Genomic DNA, 23,253 nt, shown 5'->3' on the forward strand with positions numbered 1-23,253 from the left:
CTATGTAACCGTGGAAATGTTTGTACAATCTTATAGGCTAAAATATCGTAACTTTTTTAACGTTGTTGATATTACGTGTCATCACCATTTCCGGAGTTACAGCCTTTATATCAATTAGAATAATATTAAATTTTATATATATATATATATATATATATATATATATATATATATATTCAGATTGGACGATTTTTCTTTCGATTCTAATCATTGCCTAATTTCACAATAAATTTTTTTTTAAATATTAATTCTCTTGTAACGGATAAAAAGGATTCGTTAGTCTTTAAAATTTCAAATCACGGCATAAATTTATTATTTCTAAATCAATCTTCCTTTAACTTTTTTTCTTGAAAAACAATGAGACTGTGAGGTATCATACATATTTCATCAATATTACTTGGATTACTTGCAATGTTGTTCAACAGCGCTTTTTTACAGATTATCTAGTAACGCGAGAAGCAATTTTAGGCAGAAGCAAAATGAAACTAATACCTTGTGTACGTATGTGTATGACTTATCTACAGTTATTAACGTATCACAAAAGAAATAACGTGTTGCTCACAAATCTCCCTGGTCTTTCGTTATCGCCATGTCACCCCAAGATTTTGTAACTCGATAAGCGTGTATTAAACGCGCGTGCGAAAAATGACATTTTTTTCTCTTCTGCTTTGTATTATTAAAAGCATTTAAAAATCCACATGTCTTTCTAAGATAGCTCTAAATCTCATTAAATTTTCACCCTGTTATTTTGTCGCATTTTTAAGAATCATCTTTTCGTAATACGTATATTTATTTTTTTTCCGACTCGGCCCTCCATGTTCCATACACCGCATACTAAAAGACTCGCCGGTGACGTTACATCTTAATGGAAGTGTGTGATGTAACCACTATCCGTTTCTTTCTGGTAACTATATGTATCGTGATTACCTAAATACGTTCACCGTGAGAAATAATCGTCAAGACAGTAATAAATCGCAGATGTTGCCATTCAGATATTCATGAGCGGTGCCTTTTGTTTTTTCTTTCTTTTTTCCATCATTCTTTACTCTGTTACAATTACTATGGACGATAAGACAATATTACATGAACACGATCATAAATAATTAATGTGTGTGTATTATGTACATATGAAAAATATCCGACGAGATTCTTAAAGAAATTGTAAAATTTGAAAAGAACGTGCTAAAAACCAGAGCCTATTTTCTCCCGACCATCGGTGTTTCGCATCGAACAATAAATTGCCGCTCGACCCAATCGATTCTTTAATACCGCACATAAAAATATCACGAGCTACGAATTAAAGAAACTATCGTTAATTTTGAATTTTTAGAAGCTAGAAAGAATCAATCAAAATCCTCTTTACTCGAGCCTTGTGAAAACGACTTCTCTGATGAGCAAAACTAATTGTAGCACAATCAATGGTATTTTTTTTACCATAACAAGTAAAACGAGCAACGAAGAGAATACTATAGTTATAATATATAGTTATAATATAATAATATAGTTTACCAGCAGCATTGAGCATCGATGCATTGAAAAATATAACACAAAGGCAATTTTTATGTAATTGATGACAGTGCGTGCGTAACCGTAAGTTTTCACGCGCTCGTGCATGTGCACGCACACTGCTTTTTCTTTCGAATACCACAAGCAACAGGTCCATCAAGTTACTTTAATCATTTACTTCAATCCGAAGTACCCTTTTCTTTCGGGAGAGTTCTCAATAATTTACAACTCGCTACTTAAATTTGATACTTAAAATCCTCTGTGCAACTAAACGGAACTGCTCAAACTGGAGTATAATTGCCCTTGGGTTTGTAAAAGATTTTGCCGCGCACTAGACGTCTCGTGATTTCATTTAGTAACAAGCGTTTCTCCTTCTTAATCTTCGTCAATATACCCCGGTTCTCTTGGGCACGCCGCGACAAATATGGCAACACTTCCTTAACTGGTCCGTATGGGATGTACTTGTACGCAGAGTAACCGGATTGACCTGGAAATTTTATTCAAATCATGCATATCGTTTTATATTTTAACTTCTATCGCGCAAGAAAAAGACTTAAGCTTCAAATATTTCTATGTACCTAATGGAAATGTTATGTAATCGCACATTCCTAATAATTGACCGAAACATATAACCTTATCTTCAGGTGAAATTCCAATTTCTTTCATTCTAAAATCATAAAAAGATTATTTTATTTATGTATGCTGCTTATTATGTATTATACTTGTAGCAAAAGCAGGAATGGAGTAAAATTGGCACTCACTTCTCGATCGCGAAACGCACAGTATCCTCGTTATGCGAGGCGACCATAATTCCTATTTTCTTGGGATCGATTCCCTTATCCTTATACTGTTTCATTCGCCTCAAGCATTCCATGAGCGTCCTGTGATAGGATTCGGTCGTCGCCTCATACGTAGGATTCGTAGGATCTGGATAACCCATAGCTGCCGCTCTCGCCCTTTCCTAAAGAAGAATTCTTTGATACTTTGCCCTTCAATAAACTTTATTTGAGAAACTTAATTTGAGAAATGTCTGCCAACCTGTTCAATATACGCGCCGCGAACAAGTTTAGCACCAAAATAAAAGTTTTGACGTTCCGCCTGTTCGAGGTCCGTTTTCACCTCGTTATACGCTTCTTGCAGATACGTCTGGTAAGTATTGAATACCACAGCCTGAGAAGTAGACCGATATTTGGCAGTGAGAATATCATTCACTGAAAAGTAGCTAAGTGATAATGTCGCGATCCCCTGAGAACATTAAAACATTACCTTTTTCGTATTGTACTTGCGCATCATCTCCAGAGTCAGGCGAGAAATGGCTGGTTGAAAGTATGTTTGTTCCGCATCTATCATGATGCGAACGTCTAGACTATCAGCCACCTGAAAAATAATTATTTGTTTAGTCTTATGAAATTCTTTTTATTACTAAAAGGAGAAAAAAATTATACAAACCGAGACAATATTATTTAACCGTCTGATCATGTTCCTAAACATTTCTTCTTCTTTAGACGTAAGCTGCGACATTAATCTGACCATCTTGCCCGTCTTAATATCAGGTACTTGGAAAGTTTCGCTTAGTTCATAATTTTCGTCTAAAATACCGCTCCACGGGAAAAGGTGAATCACACTGTGTAGATAAAAATATCCGTTGCGATATTACATTCGTAAAAATGTTAAAACGTTACTTTAATTATTATTTTAATTTTGCGCGTTTACCCTTCTTTATCCGATTGAATTTTCTGAAGGAACTTTTGCACCGATTCCTCATCTTTAATGTGTGCTTCCTCGAATTTTTTCCTAAAATCATCAGGTTTCACGTGCTGAGCCAGAATGGCACCCTCACCACCAATAACATCCGACATGTATTGCCGTGCGCGCATAATTACCTCTGACAATTGAAGCTAAAATGCAATTATTCTATCAGCTATAGTTTACACTTAGGTGCAATTTTTTTTGAGTATCTAAAAATAAAATTGCCAACCAGAAGCTGCGGCCGGCCAAGCGCGGTTAATTTGACGGCTGTGATGCCCATGCCCATCGAAGCACCTGCAAAGATATTTTTTGTGTTATATTGTGTTATCTTATAATATTTAAAAACTTAATTAATTATTTTTCTTTAAAAAAAAAGAACATGCAAAGACGTACTAATATTTCTGGACCTGGATAATTAAGGATAACATAAGGTAAAAAAATTCTTTCAAGGAAAAAGAGGGAAAGGTGTCTTACCAGGATAGGGATCGGCTTGGGCGTGAGTGGTAAAATTCTGAGAAGGATATTTCAGCTGTAAAGTCTTCACTTCATCCTCTGTACAAAAATATATACAGCTCTTTATTCGTTCATACCTAATTTATATTGATTTCTTTATTTTCTATTAATCAATTTATAGCAAATTTTATACATTAAATATTTCCGTCATACGTTATGTCACATAATTTGGCTGGAAAGCATGAACCGTGATCTACACGCATACCGATATTTATAGCTTAGCTCTGTGAAGAGCTCTCTATAAAAGAGGACTACACGGTTCTGACTCGCGGAATTTCGAAAGATCCATTGCTGTCGAAACATCATTAGTCGTGCAAAAACGTAACATTTTCTCGCTTTCTTGTATTGGGAATCTTTGCAATGTTTTGTAGATACAGTGAAACGTAAAATTATCGCCAAAAAGACTGCATATCTCGTATGAACGGGAAAGGAAAATTTTCTAGTTGTAGAACGACGATCGATTTTATGCATGACGTCAGCCATCGCATTTCCATCGTAATTATATGTTATCATTCTAAAAGTATTTTTCTGTTATCCCTTTAGAAGGATTTCATCATATTAAATTTTAATAACAAACAAATATAAGAGGCTCTGTTAAATAAAATACAAATATAAAAAAAATGTAGACCGGACATATGAATTGATTATTTAATCAATCTTTTGAATATAATTATTTTTACACTTGACTTTTACTTGTTCGTTTTTTAGATTTTTAAATTTTATTATTATTTTACTAATTTCTTGTCGAATACCTTTATATATTATATTTTAATTTAATTTCATATAATTTAATTTATTTAATTTAATGTATTTAATAAATGTAATATAATTTTATATAAGTTTTTACTAGTATTTATTTAGCTACATAATTTATTAGTTATACGTATTTATTTACTAATTATTAATTTATTAGTCGCAGTAATTTATTTAGTCACAAATAATCTTGTCAGATTGTAAATCAGAATACCTTTTGTTATACAGATTACCTTTTAATAAACTGCAATTTAAAAAACCGTAAATTTATAAAACATAGCTTCTCGGAATACTAAAATTTAGTGTAAAAAATGATAATATTAAATTAATTTACATAGATAGTTTCTTGATCAAACTAAAGTATATTATATTTTTTAAATAAGCATTAAACTTTATGTACAATGTTAATCATCCAAATTAATTTGAAATATAAGAAACTACAGAAAAAAAATCAGCTTAAATTTATATTTTAAAATATTGAATACTTCGAAGAGACAATAAGTTAATTGTCGTACAATATTTGCCTATTGTTAAAGACACACGCAGTCATCTTGTTATTCGAGTGGCGCAACTCGAGCGAGAAAGTAGTAGTGGAAGACACATCGTATATACATTCAAATTCCTTACTTCGCTATTGCTTATGACACGACCTGTTTCGGCTTTCGGCATTCATTCGGCGATTCTCGAGCAGTAAGTACGGATACTTCAAGTCAAATATATTTCAGTATTTTAAATTTACGTCGATCTAAATATAATAATAATAATTCGTTATATGATTATTACAATTGATTCATTAACTTTCGATAAATGGCACGTAACTACATCGCAATGATGGCTTTTTATCACGCGTATCTCGCACAATTTATCTATTCCAAGTATGTAAAAATATATTATTTCAAATAGGAGTCAAAATGACAGGGATACAAATTATAAGTTCATAAACATTTTGTTACAATCCTTATATCAAAATAATTATACTGGGCAATAATTATTTCTTTAACCATGCTAGAGAAAGAAATTTATATTTTTTGTTTTAAAATTTTCGCCGATTTAAATGTAATGTGGACTGAGCTCACATAATAAGACGTAAACTATTAATCAAAGATCAATTAAAATAATTAAATTGAACGGATTAAAAAGTAAATAAAAAGCAGTAATATATCAATTGATTAATTAATAATTTGTTTAAAATAAAAAAAAAAAAATATATTTCGTGTAAATTTATTTTATATTGCGTTAAATATATCTCGACCATACTGAATTAATTTACTTTACACAAGGTTTAGTGTTCATTGTTTTACAGTATACATATAAGATATTGTTTATCTGTGATTAAAATCTATCATGTAAATAATCTAATTATATTATAATCCGCGAATTTTTATCTATCTTTAATTTTGACTTATATATCTATTTATTTATGTTAAAATAAAGACATAATATATATTTTTCAGTTATAATATAAAAACATTACACACACGTACACAAATTATATATTATATTAAAATATATAAATCCTCCCAACGGGATCACCTTGACATTGATGAAAGAGTTTAGTACTTGGAGAGTTTATTTTGAAAGAAGAAAGCTAAGTAACTCAAATTTGTCACGAGTTGCAAATAACTCATATGTACCTAATAAGCGCATATATTGAACGTTATATATTAATGCGTCAGTTTTTAGTGTTTCACATATAGTTAATCGCTTTTTCGTATAATATTTTAATTTCACTCTGATAAGTGGTTCAATCTAAATCGGTTAAAATTCGATTGATAAGGGCAGAATGGGATCGTCTTCGTTTAGTTTCATCTCTTGTTTCATATGTTTCATACATCATATGGTTATCATATGGTCATGGCATGACTACCAAACACCACAGCCTTCTTTTTTTCCTACATCTTCAAAACATATGTATACGGTTCGGTTTTACGAGTTTAACTAGGATAATTTAGCATAATGTTTACGATATCCTAATGTGTACAAACACTATGATATCATAATGAATCGAGTCTGAGTGAGTTTGAGTCTCTCTGAGATCCGAATGTGTTCTGATAATAAGACAAGAGTCGGTGTAAACACGATTCGCATTGATCCCATTTATCGATTTCGTCTTTTGCCGCTTTAAAAGAATTAAATAAATCATCTGCATTACTGAAAAGTTTTGCAGTTTATATATATAATATAAGATAGATTTCCGTTTAGGAATTGCACAAAGGAATATTTGTAAAATTTTAGAAATAAACTTGGAAATCCAATAAAAAATATTTTTACTTTTTTTCAGATACATTTAAAATAAAAATGTTTTTTACTAGGGTTCTAAGCTTATTTTTACAAGTTTACAAATATTCCTTCAAAATTTTTATATTAAGCAAATCTATTTTTTTAGCTTAGATTTTGGTTAGTAACATAAATGCCTTTAGGATCCCCTTACTTTTATAATTCTTACTTGAAGTTATACTTAAAGTCTACTCAAAGTTCGATCCTCGTGCGAAACGATATATTGCCCTACGATCGCGAAATTGGAGTACCATGTAAAATGTCGCGCATTTTATACCTATGTAACATGCATTTACATGTATAATGTTCATATACATATTTACTGTGCTCATACATATATATATAGTAAACACATTTGTGCGTTGAGCGCACATTAATGTGTTAGTTTTCAATGTCGCGTGTGTATGACACGTCGTGTTTTCGTGTGATATTATGATTTTATTACCGAGTATATTTTATTATTGCTTATCGTTACAGAATACACACACACATATATATATATACGTATATGTATACACACATATATGTACGTATGTTGTGTATATATTTAGTTTTTTTAAAAACTTAAAAACATATTTATTTAATATATTAAGTTATATTTATTTATTATATTAAATTGATAATTTATTTAATTAAAAGTTTAGAAGAGAACTAAATTACAAGCGTTTAAACAAAAAAACTAACTCTATAAGATTGTAAAAGAATACTCTATGTAGGTCATGCCAAAGCCAAAAGTAAAGGATGAAATGTCAGTCAGAAATTAAAAAGAAATAAAATGCTAGAGAGAGCTAAAAATAAAATCCGTGACTCACTCGCCACAGCCTCCAGACACCTGATAAATATATCCATGTTTCGTTCACAGGACGCTTCATTCAGGTAGAAATACGTCCTGGCCGACGACACTTTGTACCGTCGATCGGCGAATGACTTCTCCACGTGATATTTTTTCAAGGGACCTTCTCTCTTTTCGTCACCCGCTTCTGACACTGAGGCTCTAAAATAGAAGAATATTGAATATTCAACATTTTGTTCGGATTAAAATCCTAAACCGCACGTGCACCTTCGTTCGATTTGCATTGATTTGCTTTTCTTGACTTTCTGTTTATCAAATTATTTCTTCAGATTACGATTTTCGAATGCATGTACTGACGAAAATTAAAGCACAATTTCTTCTTTACATAGAAAACAAAGATAAGCAAACTCAAATAAAGAACTGTATCTGATACTAATACTAACATCGGATCTATACATCCGTTGAAAGGTGCTATAAAGTGATACGCGGGATTAAATTTCATACTTGACGGGGATTCGAGTCGAGTAGAATAGCGCGTTACTTTCGCAAGGACATCGTATAAGTATAAAAGATCAAAAAATCACGTATCGCAACATGACGATGGTATATAATGACAATGAAAATATTATGGACTTACTGAATCTCGCGCCGCTCGGCCTCCTCCTGCGAGATATCTTCTTCGACGGAATAATCAAGAATCGGTTTTACGCCAAATTGCCGCAACCTCTCCAAAACTGGTGTGATTTGCACCTCATCTTCCCCGGCGACGAAGTGACCATAAAACGTTGCCTTCATAAACTTTGTGAACAATTTTTCGCCCAACATCGCTTTCGCCAATTTCATGAACTGTAATTTAAAGTTCAAACGATTAGATATACGATATAGTGTATCGAACAATATAAATATTTGCAATTAAAGTAATATAATTTGTTTTAAACACTACAAAGTAGTGACGTTATAATGCGTATAAAGCAAATTTAAAAAAAAAAAAGCAAATTTTTATAGAAAATTTAATAATGAAATAAGTATAAACAATGTATATTTGATACAAATATATGTAAAAGTTGTTTTGTGTTTTTTCCATAAATTTATTTTGAAAAGCAAACGAAGGATAAATAAATCGGGCAACAGCCAAGAACAGTTGCGTTAATTCTTTTCTTTCCGTACTGTCTCATGATTCATGATGTATGTGATTTATGTATATTCTATCTAAATAATACATACTATTCAAAAGAAACCACAGTCGTGAAACGCGAGCGTAACACAATGCAAGAACGAAGAAAAGTGTAAAAATAGCTGTTAATTTTTCGCTTGTAGAGTTCAACTCGAAGCAAAGTTATGTAAGACGCTCAGAGAGATGAAAAATTTATCATATAAATAATACGCCCCCGAAATAAAAATGAAGTATATATTAAACTATCTGCTAAAGAGTTATCTAGCCCTTTGTAAGTCTTTAACAATTGGAGTAATAGAAATATTTTTGTAAGTAAAAAATATAGTAAAAAAAAATTGTGTACTATTAATTTTTGTTTTTATTTATGTATGCGTTATTTTTTTATAATAGTTAGATAGCTTAAGATTAAGCTATTTAGCTCTTCGTAATTTTTTAACGCCTGGAGGAAATAATTATTTTTTATAGCAAAAAATAGCAAATAATTTTCATACATATTTTTTTTATGTTTTGATAAGTTGGCTCAGAGAGCTTAATATATCTATAAAACTGTAAGTTATATCGTGGCTAACAATCACGTTAATGTTAACGTTGCCGAATATTGATCTCTGAAGAAAACACTCTCGCTGTGCGAATATCGATCTCTTAAGAAGACGCATGCTCCCAGTATACGCCATTATCCCGTCTGCTATTAAATGCCAGAGCCAAGAAATTTAAGAGAAATATAAAATGTAAAATATGAGAAATAATAGAAATCTTTTTCAGTAGCATTATAATCAACTTAAAAATAATAAGTAAAAAATATAAAATTTTCACGTAGAAACGGATATAAATATAATTAAGATTTTATCATAGAGGTACAAGAATTTATCATAATTACATTTTACACTTGTAACGTTGCGATTTCGCAACCACATCTTAGAACGATACGTCAAATTTTATTAAATATAATAGACATAGAGATCAAAGCGCTATTTTGTTGGGATCGAATTTCTCTTCAATGTCTCATAAAAGGTGCATTCAAAAACGTTATTTTTGCTAAAAAAATATCATTCTATCTTGTTACTGAAAATTGAACAAGGACAGAGCACAATAGCGGCATCTCCTTCAACGCAGCTAAAGACTGTTTATTATTAGAATATTATTTTACACATACACATATATCTATATATGTCACCTATTTTAGTTTTTTATAAAAAACAGCTAAGAGATATATAATCATTGATTCTTCCTGATGAAAATTTGTGACATGAAAAAAAGATGACTTTAAAGCAGGAAGCAATTAATTCGAATGATGGAGTTTTTAAATAACAATAACAGAATTTGCGATCTAAATCTTCGAGGCACATGCTAATGATTCGCCGAATCTAATGACAAATAAATATTAACGGAATACATATATTTAGTATTCGATTACTCGAACTTAAGCAAGAAGAAGTGTGATTAGTTAGGTTATTAAAATAGAATCGATCTATTTGCGATGATACGCGGGAAGGTTGTTAATTGCAATAGCTCCCCTTATCGATCGTATTTCGTCAGATGAAATCGTAGAAATAAAATTGGAATGCAGCCGAAAACATTTTACAAGCGACGGAGCGAGCGCGGAAGTCGATTTTAATTTTACCGTCATTCATAAGATTTCACTACTGTCCCGGAGAATTTTTCCAATATAATATATATAACTAGAAGACATTTTTGTAATAGCGTGATTAACATATTATAATGTCTATATTCTCATTTCCCTCTTCATCTATGTGTATTTTTAAATTAAATAATTAAATTTTTATTAACTGTCAATTATTTTTACTACAAATTATTTAATTTGTAGTAAAAATAATTGACAGTTAATAAAAATTTAATAACTTATTAGATGCAGTGCAAATACGAGCTACTGCATAATCAAGATTACGTAGTGTTCGTGATTAATAGTTTGTATGTGACACAATAATACAAAGCAAATTTGAAATGTGGATTCTTAAGTGTTAAACAAACAGATAGATAAGTTGATTTGTATTATATAGAGGTTGTGGTCGACAGAGTATACTTAAAAGCGTCACTTAAGTCATTGTTATGTTTGTCAAACTCGAGAGGTTGGAGCTCGGAGCTTACCGAAGTTTTATTGTTATATATACCTATTGATAAGCAGTATATATGCACAAATCGCTCGATACAAACTCTCCTTTTAATATCTATCGTACGTGAATTCTTAACTGACAAGAGTATATATAATATGATATTAAAGTAAATATGATACAAAAAATTTAATTTGATATTATGCTCATATTCTAAATACTTACAAACAACTAGAATTATAATAATATCGATCAGATAATATCATCAGCCTTTCATAAATTTAAAAGAAGCTACAAATAATGTTGACCATGTCATCGACAATGTTATGCAGTTGCTCGAAATGCGTGATTGCAATAAATCAAAATCATTGGCACGTGCCAAAATCGTTGGACTATGGACCAGCATCGCATAGATCAACTAAACATGGTTCAAAGGTAATGTTGTATAATTACGACTGTAACCATTCAAAAGAGTCATTCAAAAACCTACCTACAATGGAAATAAAATATTATTTTCTATCTTCTTGGGTGAATTAAATTAGTATTTTTTTCTATTTATCCTAAGTATTTTTTTATGTATTTTACTTTAAATAAACATATATTTTATTAGAATTTGACAGTGAGAAATGCATTCTTGGCAATATCGTATAGGTCACTGAACTATATTGTCTACGTCTTGTTTAAGTCTCAGATCGATGATGTAACTAGAGAAATGACGATAGTATATTATACACTATACACGATACGCTGGTTGCAATTTGAGCTGTGTGTGACGATTGATTTAAAAAAAATTCCGGCCTCTGAACATATATCTTTTATTCGGCATTTTTTAATAATATTCTCTTGTCATCATTGTCATAATAATTACAGATTTATTCTGAGATATCAATCACTGATTTAGACTAAGAACTCAATTTTTCCACACTTCAAATTTGTCGAGTCACTTGACATTGACAGAGAAATCAGTGTTACGGACCATTCTGTATAATGAGGTACACGTGCAACACACATTATGTGTTTTGTGTGCGTCTGTAAATAAACACGGGAAAAACCTGCAGCAGATAAGAGGCATGAAATAAGTACTTGAAATATCATGATGCTGATAACGGTGCGTCGGCTCGATTCAGAAAAAGCAATTGTTATCACGACGCATCTATTTTTAAATCCCCATCAGTCGTTTTGTATCCCGTTGTTCGGCTATGTAAAGTATCTCGTTCACACGTATTATCTCTAATTTTCAAGACAAGTAGAAAAAAAAACATTAATCATTGATTATTATCAAATGGATAAAATCAAATTTTATTAAAATTTATTATTTTATTTATCAAAATTAGATTTATTCAGAATCAATTTTAATTTAATTAAGCTGATTTTTCAATAAAAACACTCGGGCTCTTTTTTCTCGTGAGACACAAGAATTAGCATTATAGAATAATAGGTCAAAGACAAATCTTCGACGCTATTGCTATGTAAAAAAATACGGAATCATAACAAGAATAAATATTTTAAAAAATTATGTAATCTATTAAGTAATAACTCAAAAAAATGTAATTCTTATATTAATTAATACAATAATATTAGAAAAATGTCGCAGAAATTCGCAGCATAACAGAGTTAAAAACGATCGTCTTTGCTTAGCAATTCGAAATTGATAGTTCTGCAAACTTACAATTTGAAACTTTTATAATAAACATTCCAATATAACTTTAGAACATAAGTATCTCATTTCTTTCCGCTCTTCGCTGTTCACATTCTATTTTTTTTTTATTATTATTTATCGCTCGCTAATAATGTAAGTATTATTATTTGTGTGTGTAATGTATATTATATACATTTAGAAGTAAAAAAATTAAAGAAATAAGATTAAACATTGTTATTTAGACGATCGATTCGATAGTATTAAACCGGTAACCTATCAAAAACTATCCGTCTGTCCGTTCGTTTGTTCCTGGCACAGGTCGTGCAAGGAGGCGCCAAATGAACTGGATAGCCTTGAAACTACTTGTCACGTATCGTCGCCAACCGCGGTGGTCGAGGGGTCAGTTTCTCATACACGCATATGGGACACCCCATATAATTGACACACGACTACTACTCTTGAAGCGTATTACATCATACTAGTCGGAAGACTCACGTGTGCATACCGGGACTCACCGAAATTCGAGCGTGTCAAGTGTGTGTAGAAATTTCTAGAATGCGTACTCGATCATGAGAAAAATTAAAGGAATAAATGTGTGTCCAACTGCTGGGTGAGACAGCTGAGTTAAGATATAACGCGGAAGCGTGATACAATATCAACCTTGAAAAAATCTGACAGAACAACATTTCGTAAATATAAATTGTACACGAATTGCAGAATTAACGCTTTATCGTAAATTGAAGGAAATTTACTGAGAGATAATATTTGAAAGAGTTGGAGTTTTGCCCGATTTTATGATAAATGATTTGAAAAAGAATCCGATGTCTTTTGCAATTTAATATCGTTAAATAACGACTACAAGTTGAATATCTAAAAGACCAATCAAAACAGAATACAAAGTATGTATTTAATAATCAAGATATTAAAGAAGTGACTCTTGATGACAGAAAGATTAATTAATGCATGAAAAAAGTTTCGACAGTAGCGGCGACGCGATTGAACCTTGTATTACGTCATGGTTGCATAACGAGATCTGCGCAAATGCATAATATAATAATTCGCAGATGTAAACGCAACAATCATGCAACGACTCGATTTATTCGCGTAGCACTGTATAAAAATTCGATCTTATATAGCGTATTTTTTCTGTTATAAAATACAAATATAAAAAAGTATGTGAGAGGATAATAAAATAATTATAAGGAGAAAAGAAGGAGATGAAAATAATTCTCGATCTCTGATCAACGTTCCGATCAATTCGAGTAATTGAATACAATAACAATAAATTCTAAAAATAATATTATTCAATAGAACCATAATCACATATTACCAATCACAAATATTTTATTAAATTACAGCTAAGCTTCTTTGTCAACATTAATTAAAAATCACATGCAAGTTTTTAAATTCCTTTTTCCAAAAAAAAAAAAAAAATATTTTTTTTATGTTATTCCATCCAATTGCGAGTCGAACGTATGTGCTATTTTTAGAAGAAGGGCACAGAGGTGTATCGTGCACAAAATACCGCCTAGTCTGGCACACTGTCTGAACAAAAAGTCTGCCACGAAAGAAAGTGAGATAGGCAATATTTCAGGTCAGATCAGATTCTCAGGATCATGTCGGTGTTGATGCACGGATGTAATAACGTACCATGCCATTTGTCTTCATGCAGTTTTCGCTCGTGACTGTTCACAGTAGGCCACATGAATCCTTCTACGTTTTTACACGATTTCGAAATTAATAGAATGTCTGGAAAAACACCCTCTATTTTTAATCACTCGGATTTCCAGATCCGAGATGAGTTATAAAATCAACAAATTTTCAATTAAAAAAATATTTTAATACTTTTAACAATTAATTCATGGTTTGAAAAAATTCATTTTTGCATCATTCTTTTATTTTATTATAGATATCAACTTTTTAACGTAGACAAAATTATTGTAGAGTGCGCAGTTCCTTTACATAATGCTCATGACGCGATAAGACTATCGTAATAAAATATATGTTATACTAATTGTTGCAATGTAGCGTAAATATCGCAGAAAACCGAACTATTTTTTCATGTTAATTTCATTTTATTTGCGGTTTTTTCCATTAAAATATACTCAGATTGGCTTGAAAAACCTCGATCTAACATCGTTCATCTACAAGAGAATTATTATACCGTCTCGCGGTGACGAAGAACCGACATTGAACGGATACGATCGATATACGGAAGTATACGAGCGAGGGAAAACTAGTTCGTTCGTTACATATGTCAAATCGCGGTTTCCGAAAAAGAGAGAGAAATATTTCCCGCCCGATGTTACTGTAAACGTTTTGCAATTAACGTCCTGCCGTGAGTTATGTTACGTTGTCAAATGTCCAAATGTTAATCAAACGGTGCAATATTTATATCCGACAGGATGATTTATCGAATGATTTCATACGTAAGTCCGCAACGAATAATGTAGTCGATGGCATGTACACGTAACGAATTTTACGTTACGTAAAGTTTGTCAAGTAGAGTGATTTTGTTGTGTACAATAGTAAGCAACGTTAAGATGAATCTTAAACTGACGTTGCATTGTTCACATTCTTAAGCTTCGAAAAGCGTAGAAAATCTAGAATGTAAAGAAAATATAAGGAAAATTTTGTCTCTGTTTGCGATTTAGAAGAAAATCACGACCGCATTTATATTTGTCAAGTTTTCTTATAATTTTACTTATTTAAACTGAAAAAAAAAATATTATATAACTTTAAAAAAACAAGTGATTTATATGTTAAATTATACATATATATTTTTGCAGTTATGTACATTAATAACTCTAATTAAGATAAATGTTTGAATGGTACCATTTACAAAACTCTAAAGAGACACATTCATATAAATTAAAAAACTTTTTAAAATTCCTTATGTCTTTACGTTGTAATATGTCAAAATGATGGTAAAAATTTCAACAAATTATTCTTATTTGTCATGGACAATTATATAAATCGTTTTTCTGTATAATTTACAAATTTACATACTTAAAGTTAAAGTAAACGGTATTATGGTCTGTAAACTTTTGTGAAGCACTTATATGAATTAAAAACCTTTATTTGAAACACAGATTTTTACTTCACATAAATGTGACTGAAATACTTCAAAAAGTCACTTTTATATGTTGATAAACTTACAAATAAAAGATACATGATTGTCAACAAACGTTACAAAAAAGACATATGTGTGTTTCAGTCATAAAGTTACGTTTCAAAACGTCTTCTCTAAAGAAAATTTTATACGATGGCTGGCTCGCAATTGGAAAAGCGTGAAAAATTTTCCTCAGTGATGACGTTTTTGTTTCGGAATGTAAATCGAGAAAAAAATAATTAAATTTTTTTTTTGTTCAATTCTGCAGGAAATATTTATTCACGTTTTTTAATAGTAAATAATAACTAAACAACGTGCGAATTAATATTTCTAAATTAAATAATTAGTAAAGTCACGCGAAATGATTAGCAATGTACAATGTGACAAGTAAACTACAATATTACCATAACGGAGTCGAAATTCATGGGATCGGCGATTTCCTTAATGATCGATTAAGGAAACACAATTGAATTTCACATACTGAGGCGTCTATCTTAAACGGGTTATATAATTCGCCGACGGTTTGCGGCAAAATTCCTACGTCGATCCGGCAATAGTGAAATCAATAACGACGCGTCGCATCGCGTCATCGTCTGAGCCATCTTAATGCAAATCGCATGTGAAATGTTACGTAAGCTCCGAAATGATGGAAAATTATAAATGACAAATTAAAAAATTCCATTGATCTTTTTTTATTTTTAAGAAACTCGCCACGGCATTATCACAGATATGCAGATTGATCACGATAAACGATATGAATGATCTATATCGATAGCAGTCGAATTACATTCCTGAAAGCGTGATAAGATGTTAATGAATACGTAAGACCTTTCTTAGAAGCCTAATCAACCATAAACGAAACACGATCTAGAATTCGCCTTAGGGCATGGTCGACAATTCTTCTGAAACTTGCATGAAAGATACAACTCGTTTCAGCGTCGAAATTGAATTTCTGATTCAAACATCTTTCTTAAATTATAAATGACGTGATTTTTTCTGAATAAATACCACGTAATGTGTTAAAGGAAAACCACGCGTTCAAAATTAATGCTAACTTATATCCTTTCTATTTTTGATCTTATTAAAATGACTACATAGTCATTAATTGTCAAGCTGAATGACATGTCAAATCAATGATCGATCATAATGTGATGAGAGATTATATATATATATATATGTGTCTATTCATACTTTGCTGAATATATAGGATATGTGCGATAAATATACATATCACTCTCCAAAAGGAAACTGTTAATTACCGAAAAAGCGAATTATATCACATATCGTATTCTATCCCACGCGAATTGCAAATCAAGCATCTCGCTTATGTTTGATTCAATCGATACTCCGCTATACTTCCGACTATACTTAAATCGAGCTTCCATGTATGGATTACTTTAAATCAAATGTAATCATTTTTAAATGATGAAAAAGAAAACGAGCTTCATACAATCATGTAAGTTCGCACTTTTCAGCGCTTTTTATACACATTAAAAATGAAATTTATAAATAATTATGTAATAAAGTATAGCTATGTCAGAAAGAGATTTAAGCCAGAGTTTTCCAAAAAAAATATAGCACTAGTCTTCTCTTTCTAGATTGGGAAGGGATCTATGCTACCTGCAATGTACGAATAAAGATGGAAACTCTTGATTGTGTATAATAGTCTGAAATTTAATTTAAAAAATAGAAATTTTAATTTACAGAATTTAATGTAATGATCGAGTCCGAAAGCGTGTACAGAGTTATTACAGAGTTAGTGGGCAGAATATATATATATATATATATATATACACATGTGAAATATACTCACCTTCATGTTGTTCTCCACGATGTATTCGATAGAGCACATCTGATAGACGATATAGGCGCGCATCAGCTCCATGGTGGTCTTGCTCTTGAAGGCGGCGATCGGGTCGTTAAACTTCAAATCGAGTGGGTCGATCTGCCGATGCGACGCCGGTTGCTGCTGCTGCTGCTGCTTCTTGACGTCAGTAGCGGCGTCAGCGGCGGAGGTCGCGTAGTCGCGCACCTGTGTAACCAGCCGCAACGGTGGTGTCCTCGTCACCATCGCCGCCGACGCCGCCGCGTTCTCCAGGAGGCTGACCACGGGCAACGCGCCGCACTTACTCAGCTTCTTGCCGGCACAACATCGCCGGGAAACGCTCCTCAGAAACGCCATCGTGTTCCGACGAGGTGAAAAGGAGGAGGAGGAGGAGGAGGAGGTGGAGGAACAGGAGGAAGGAAAAGGGAAGAGCGCGAGGAGAAATGGGAGGAGAGTGAATTAATGAACGAGAGAGACCGTCGACGACGCGGATTCCGTGTTACCGGAACGGGATTTCGCGCTTGCGACCGTCCTCTCACCGAGGCTGTTTTGGCTCTCCTTCAGGTTGACGGACGTGAACGGAACGTGAACAGACGAGCACCGAGGAAGAGAGAATGATAGCGGGGGATGATGGGCTCACTGATGGGACGACGATCAATCGAATATCGGAGACCTCAAATATAACAGAGGGCAAAGGAGATCCTCTTGCGAAGTCTCTGCTGCTACTGCTTCTCCCCTTGTAGCTGCACAACGTGTCCAAGAACGAGATTCACACGTACACGAGTCGCGACGCGGCACGACTGACCGGCGATAATGACGGGACGACTGGCGACAGCGGTTGCGCGTCGTCGTCGTCGTAGTCGTAGTCGTAGTCGTAGTCTTCGTTCGTCGTGACGTTCGTCGGAGAATACGAGGCTCGACGTCAGAGAAAGAGAGAGAGAGAGACGCGCGCGCGAGTTTAATAGGGTATATACGGTAATGGCGACCGTTTCGCTTGTGCTCTCTCTACCTCGCAGCACGACGGAAATATTGATTTTCGGTCACCGGGAACACCAAGTCCGACCAATGTACCGTGGGCCGTGGGCGCCGGGTCCGCGAATAGCTTAAATATAACGTGCCGTATCCTGACCAGAGTTCGCCTACGCGCCTCGTTCCCCGATTAGCGCGCTCGCCGCCGACGCCGCCGCGATCCCGCTACGCCGATTGGCCCGTCGACGGAGGTGTGCGAGCGCGATTCACATTGGCTATTGGTTCACCGACAGTCTCCGGGAAACGCCGATAAATGTGCGGCGCGCGCATCAAGTCGCGTTATCTAACAAAATTGACATTTCGAGAATACTTAGTATAATTTGAAACACGACTTTTATTAATTTTCAATATCTGCACATTTTTCTCTTTAAAATGTAAATTAGAAATATTTACACATACTGAAAAAATTAATCTTACAATATTATTGCATTCATAATTATACTCTCTAGATAAGATATGTACCTTTCAAAAGACTGAAAAGACCTATCTACGTTACCGATCGAGTTTTTATATAAGTACGACATAGATGGCTTGCGGAGTAATTATCAAGTATGAGAACCGATCTGTTTACTCTTATTTTATTTATGGTTATACCAACCGGTTGGTTATTGTCCTGCGTGCGTTCATCTATCAATTTGGTTAAAACGTGGCATTTAATAATATTCTACATTTAATAGCAGGTAGCAGCAAGTACCTGTTGTATTAAGAGCGTCTGAGTATGCCATATAGCGAGGAATATATTAAAAACAAAGTGACAGAGGGATTGACAGCTTCACACGTGGTACGTAAACTAACTTCTTTTATCATTTCTTTTTTTACTTTTTTTCTACACGTGTGATGACGTGTCATTTTGTCAGGAACCATTCTCGAAATTCTTGCCGATTAGTTTTACGATTTGAAGATAAATTTCGGAGCGATAAACTAACTTTGGGGCCTCGCATAAGGAAGAATGCAGGGAAAACTGCAGCTTGCTCTAATCTCCTGTTTTGCCGTTCTCTTGAGATGCTGCATCACTCATCATTCGCACAGCGGAGAGGGCAAGCCTCCCTTGTACGGAGATTATGAAGCGCAGCGACACTGGCAAGAAATCACGTTCAATCTACCCCTTGATAAATGGTATATCAATACTACAGACAATGATCTACAATACTGGGGTTTAGATTATCCACCTTTAACGGCATACCACAGTCTTTTATTAGGTCACATTGCGAATAGGATAGATCCGTCTTTTGTAAAACTGCAGGAATCCAGAGGATTTGAAACTGTAGAGCATAAGCACTTCATGAGACTAACTGTTCTAATTGCAGATATTTTAATTTATATACCAGCAATTATATATTTTGTAATCAATTTGCGTTTGCCAGACATTTGTCAATTTAACGAGTCCAATGTATTCAAGTTTAAGAAAAGAGACGCTGTCCTCTTGACAGCGTTGATGTATCCAGGGTTAATATTAATAGATCATGGACATTTTCAATACAATTGCGTGTCGCTGGGTTTCTTCATCGCCGCTGTAGCTGCTATGATGCAAGATTCAGTCATCTTTAGCTCAATTCTGTTTGTTTTAGCGCTGAATTATAAACAAATGGAGCTGTATCACGCTTTACCATTTTTCTTTTACATACTTGGGCATCATATATTTAATAAGACAAAATCTTGGTTTCTTTGTATTCGCATGTTAACATGTATCTCCTTTCTGGTACTATTAACGTTTTACATTATTTGGATACCATTTTTCAAAAGTAGAGATTTATTTTTCAGTACAGTACTCAGATTATTCCCATTTTCCAGAGGTGTATTCGAAGATAAAGTTGCCAACATTTGGTGTGCAATCAATGTTTTTTGTAAATTACGACAAATTTTTACGAACGCGCAATTAGCCAAGATTTGTTTAACAGTAACAACATGTGCAATTTTACCAAGTTGCATCAATTTATATTTATTACCTAAGAAAGATGCATTTATACTTTCTCTAATAAATTCCGCCTTAGCATTCTTCCTTTTCTCATTTCAAGTTCACGAGAAATCCATTCTTTTAGTTGCCGTACCGGTTTTATTGCATTTTCATAACGATCCTCTTCCTTGTTTTTGGTTCTTGATTATTTCACATTTTAGCATGCTACCATTATTTATAAAAGATGAACTATACCTTGCTTATCTTGGCACAATAATTTTTTATTTTTGTTTTGTTTCTTGGATATGGTCTGACATATTTTACAACGACAAAATAAAGAGTACATTAAATAAGAATACATCAAAATTAAAAAATAAAGTACAACGATCTAAGAAAAATAAATTTTTTTCAAATTTGCCAAACTATAATAAAAAATTATGGCTCTTTGCGTTTTATGGATCTATTTTAGGTATGTTACTTCTCTCTATCGTTAGCAAATTTATAAAACCCCCTGAAAAATATCCCGATTTATTTTCTCTTTTAATATCTGCATATTCATGTACACATTTTCTAGTCTTTTTTGTATATTTCAATTATGTCCAACTATTTGTATTGAGAAAAGAAACTCTGACGAATAAAGTTAAGTCATATTGAATGATGTATTGAAAACAAAAAAAAGATATAAATAATAAATAAAATTTGCTCTCATAAAGTCGAATCATATTCTTTCTTTGCCCTTTTTTGATACTAGTTGCTTCTATCACTATGCTAATTTTATATATCGTAAACTTGTTATCTCGCGGAAATTAATTGTGTGAACAATTTTCATTAAGGATAAAAATTTGATATTGATTGATGATATAACATATATCAGACTATCCATTTTTTCCTTAGAAAAGTATATTTCGTTGTATTATTCTTCTATCTAGAATAATAATCTGAAACAAGTCTTAATCTTATTATGAGAGCAACAATTAAAAATATAAATACAAATGAAGAAGTTCAATTTTATTTTAATTTACAACTTTCATAATTTATGCATAATATCCACGCAACAAAAAATAAAATTAGCTGCGCAACAATTCATATCAACTGAGCTATGAAAATTAATAGAATAATATGCATACGCATATATAAATAATTACTGTTTTAAGCACGCGATTCTTTCTATTTTATTAATATATAATTTCGCTTGTAAGTCTAAAAGTATTATAATTTTCGATTTTTTAATTAGATATGCAATTAAAATAATTGACTTAATACATTACATAGCAATATCGAATATATATTTGTAAGATATTCTCTTCTGTTAACATAATATTATAAAAATATAGAAATTTTTCAAAATGTTATAAGTGCTATCTACGAAAATTTATTAAAAAATTAATGAAATAATGAGTATAAATCTATTATAAATTTTGCAAATTTTTTAATCTAATTAGGAAAGTCTTAGAAATATATAAAATGTGATATACTCGTATATGTATATTAAAATTTTTTTTTAAATATTGGAAAATAATTTATCCATGAACTCTAATAAATAAATTGTGTTGTATTCTAGCAAATATAAAATAATATTTGCTTATGTTTTATTGTGTCATTATTGATATTTTTTAAAATTATTTCATTCATATGATTGTTAATTATATTTTATTTATATTTATAATATTATATTTTATTTGTATTATTAATCGCATCTTGTTCTACCAGAAATATATTTGTTAGTTGACTACATATTTCTATATTTAGAATAAGATAAGATATCTACCTTACTCTAAAAAACCTTTTAATTTGCATTTAAAATCAGTATGATTATTTCCATAGTAAGTCTCAGTCACACATGTGGCAAAACTGTTTTAGATCAGTTGCCTTGCAATCTTTATAAAATAAATATATAAAAAATAAATTTTATTTTTTCTTTCGTTTTAATCATCATTTGTTGTATGTAAGTATATTATGGTTGAGACTTAAGTCACTTTATATGCCGATATAAGGAGATTTCTAATTATGCTTAGTGTTTTAACTATACGTGATATACAACATAGTTTCTTAATATCATCTATATTGATTTCGTCTATATTGAATTGATGCTATGAAAAAATGTTTTACAAAATATTATTCTGTGTATCATTTAATTATTAATTATATTAACAAAGAAAAGATAAACGATGATCAAAGAGTAAACAATGATGTAGCAAAAAGATTAGTTCGATAAAAGTTAATGTATTTTTTATAGCATCAATCTAATAAAAGGTAACAAGATACGTTCAACAAACGACTTTGTATAAGTTGGTGATATTAGTAAATATATTTCATACAGCAGATTTTATTACTTACGCGTTCTTAATGCCCTTACAAAAATATATTGTTTATAATACATTGTGTGTTACAGGAGGTGACAGATCAATCTGATGGTTGTGGAGCCAAGTTCTCGGTAGTTGTCGTCTCTAATCAATTCCAAGGAAAGCCCACCCTGCAACGTCACAGGTAATATGTCATTTTCACAGATTATAAAAATATGTATAAAGTTTCAATACACACAAACAATATCTTTTCATTAATATATTTTAATAAACTTCCATATAAAATTTCAATAATGGAATACATATAATTTACACATACAGGCTTGTATATGGAGTCTTGGAAGAAGAACTGAAGGCAATTCATGCTATTTCAGTAACAACATTAACGCCAGAGCAATGGGAAAAAACGAAAACGTGACTGTTAATCTTATTAAATTTCTTTCATATGGATAGAAAATTGACAACAGTTACTCTTGTCACAATTGTTTTGTATGTTAGCCGCTTCTAATAATTTAAAAATCTATAAATGAAAGAGTAACTCGAATATTATCCAAGTGATTTTCTTGAAGTTAGACAAATACATTCTCGTAGTTTTAATATTTATATGGTATAAGAGA

The 23,253-nt window shown here is 32.0% G+C and overlaps 2 protein-coding genes across 5 annotated transcripts; one reads left to right on the forward strand and one right to left on the reverse strand.

The window, feature by feature from the left end:
* Positions 1 to 289: 289 nt before the first annotated feature.
* Positions 290 to 18,501, reverse strand: Slga (proline dehydrogenase slgA). 2 transcript variants are annotated; one of them, XM_072889813.1, is made up of 12 exons: positions 17,399 to 18,501; positions 8,229 to 8,437; positions 7,611 to 7,792; positions 3,730 to 3,807; positions 3,485 to 3,549; positions 3,220 to 3,404; positions 2,956 to 3,130; positions 2,773 to 2,883; positions 2,545 to 2,676; positions 2,268 to 2,467; positions 2,085 to 2,173; positions 290 to 1,993 (listed from the first exon to the last, which is right to left on the reverse strand). In XM_072889813.1, exons 1-12 carry the CDS (start codon positions 17,765 to 17,767, stop codon positions 1,788 to 1,790), a joined length of 2,001 nt encoding a protein of 666 aa, XP_072745914.1. In that variant the 5' UTR covers positions 17,768 to 18,501; the 3' UTR covers positions 290 to 1,787. The 2 variants fall into 2 exon arrangements, with proteins under 2 accessions (XP_072745914.1, XP_072745913.1); XM_072889812.1 differs by lacking the exon at positions 3,730 to 3,807 and having other exon boundaries at positions 17,399 to 18,498.
* Positions 18,502 to 18,551: 50 nt separating this feature from the next.
* On the forward strand, positions 18,552 to 23,125 carry LOC140664595 (bolA-like protein 2). Of its 3 annotated transcripts, XM_072889835.1 has the most exons (3): positions 18,931 to 19,220; positions 22,726 to 22,820; positions 22,958 to 23,125. In XM_072889835.1, exons 1-3 carry the CDS (start codon positions 19,158 to 19,160, stop codon positions 23,052 to 23,054), a joined length of 255 nt encoding a protein of 84 aa, XP_072745936.1. In that variant the 5' UTR covers positions 18,931 to 19,157; the 3' UTR covers positions 23,055 to 23,125. The 3 variants fall into 3 exon arrangements, with proteins under 3 accessions (XP_072745934.1, XP_072745935.1, XP_072745936.1); XM_072889833.1 differs by lacking the exons at positions 22,726 to 22,820; positions 22,958 to 23,125 and adding an exon at positions 19,297 to 21,151 and having other exon boundaries at positions 18,552 to 19,220; XM_072889834.1 differs by lacking the exons at positions 22,726 to 22,820; positions 22,958 to 23,125 and adding an exon at positions 19,341 to 21,151 and having other exon boundaries at positions 18,552 to 19,220.
* Positions 23,126 to 23,253: the final 128 nt, after the last annotated feature.

The sequence above is a fragment of the Anoplolepis gracilipes genome, chromosome 4 (genome assembly GCF_047496725.1).
Source record: "Anoplolepis gracilipes chromosome 4, ASM4749672v1, whole genome shotgun sequence".
NCBI classification, from domain to species: Eukaryota; Metazoa; Arthropoda; class Insecta; order Hymenoptera; family Formicidae; genus Anoplolepis; species Anoplolepis gracilipes.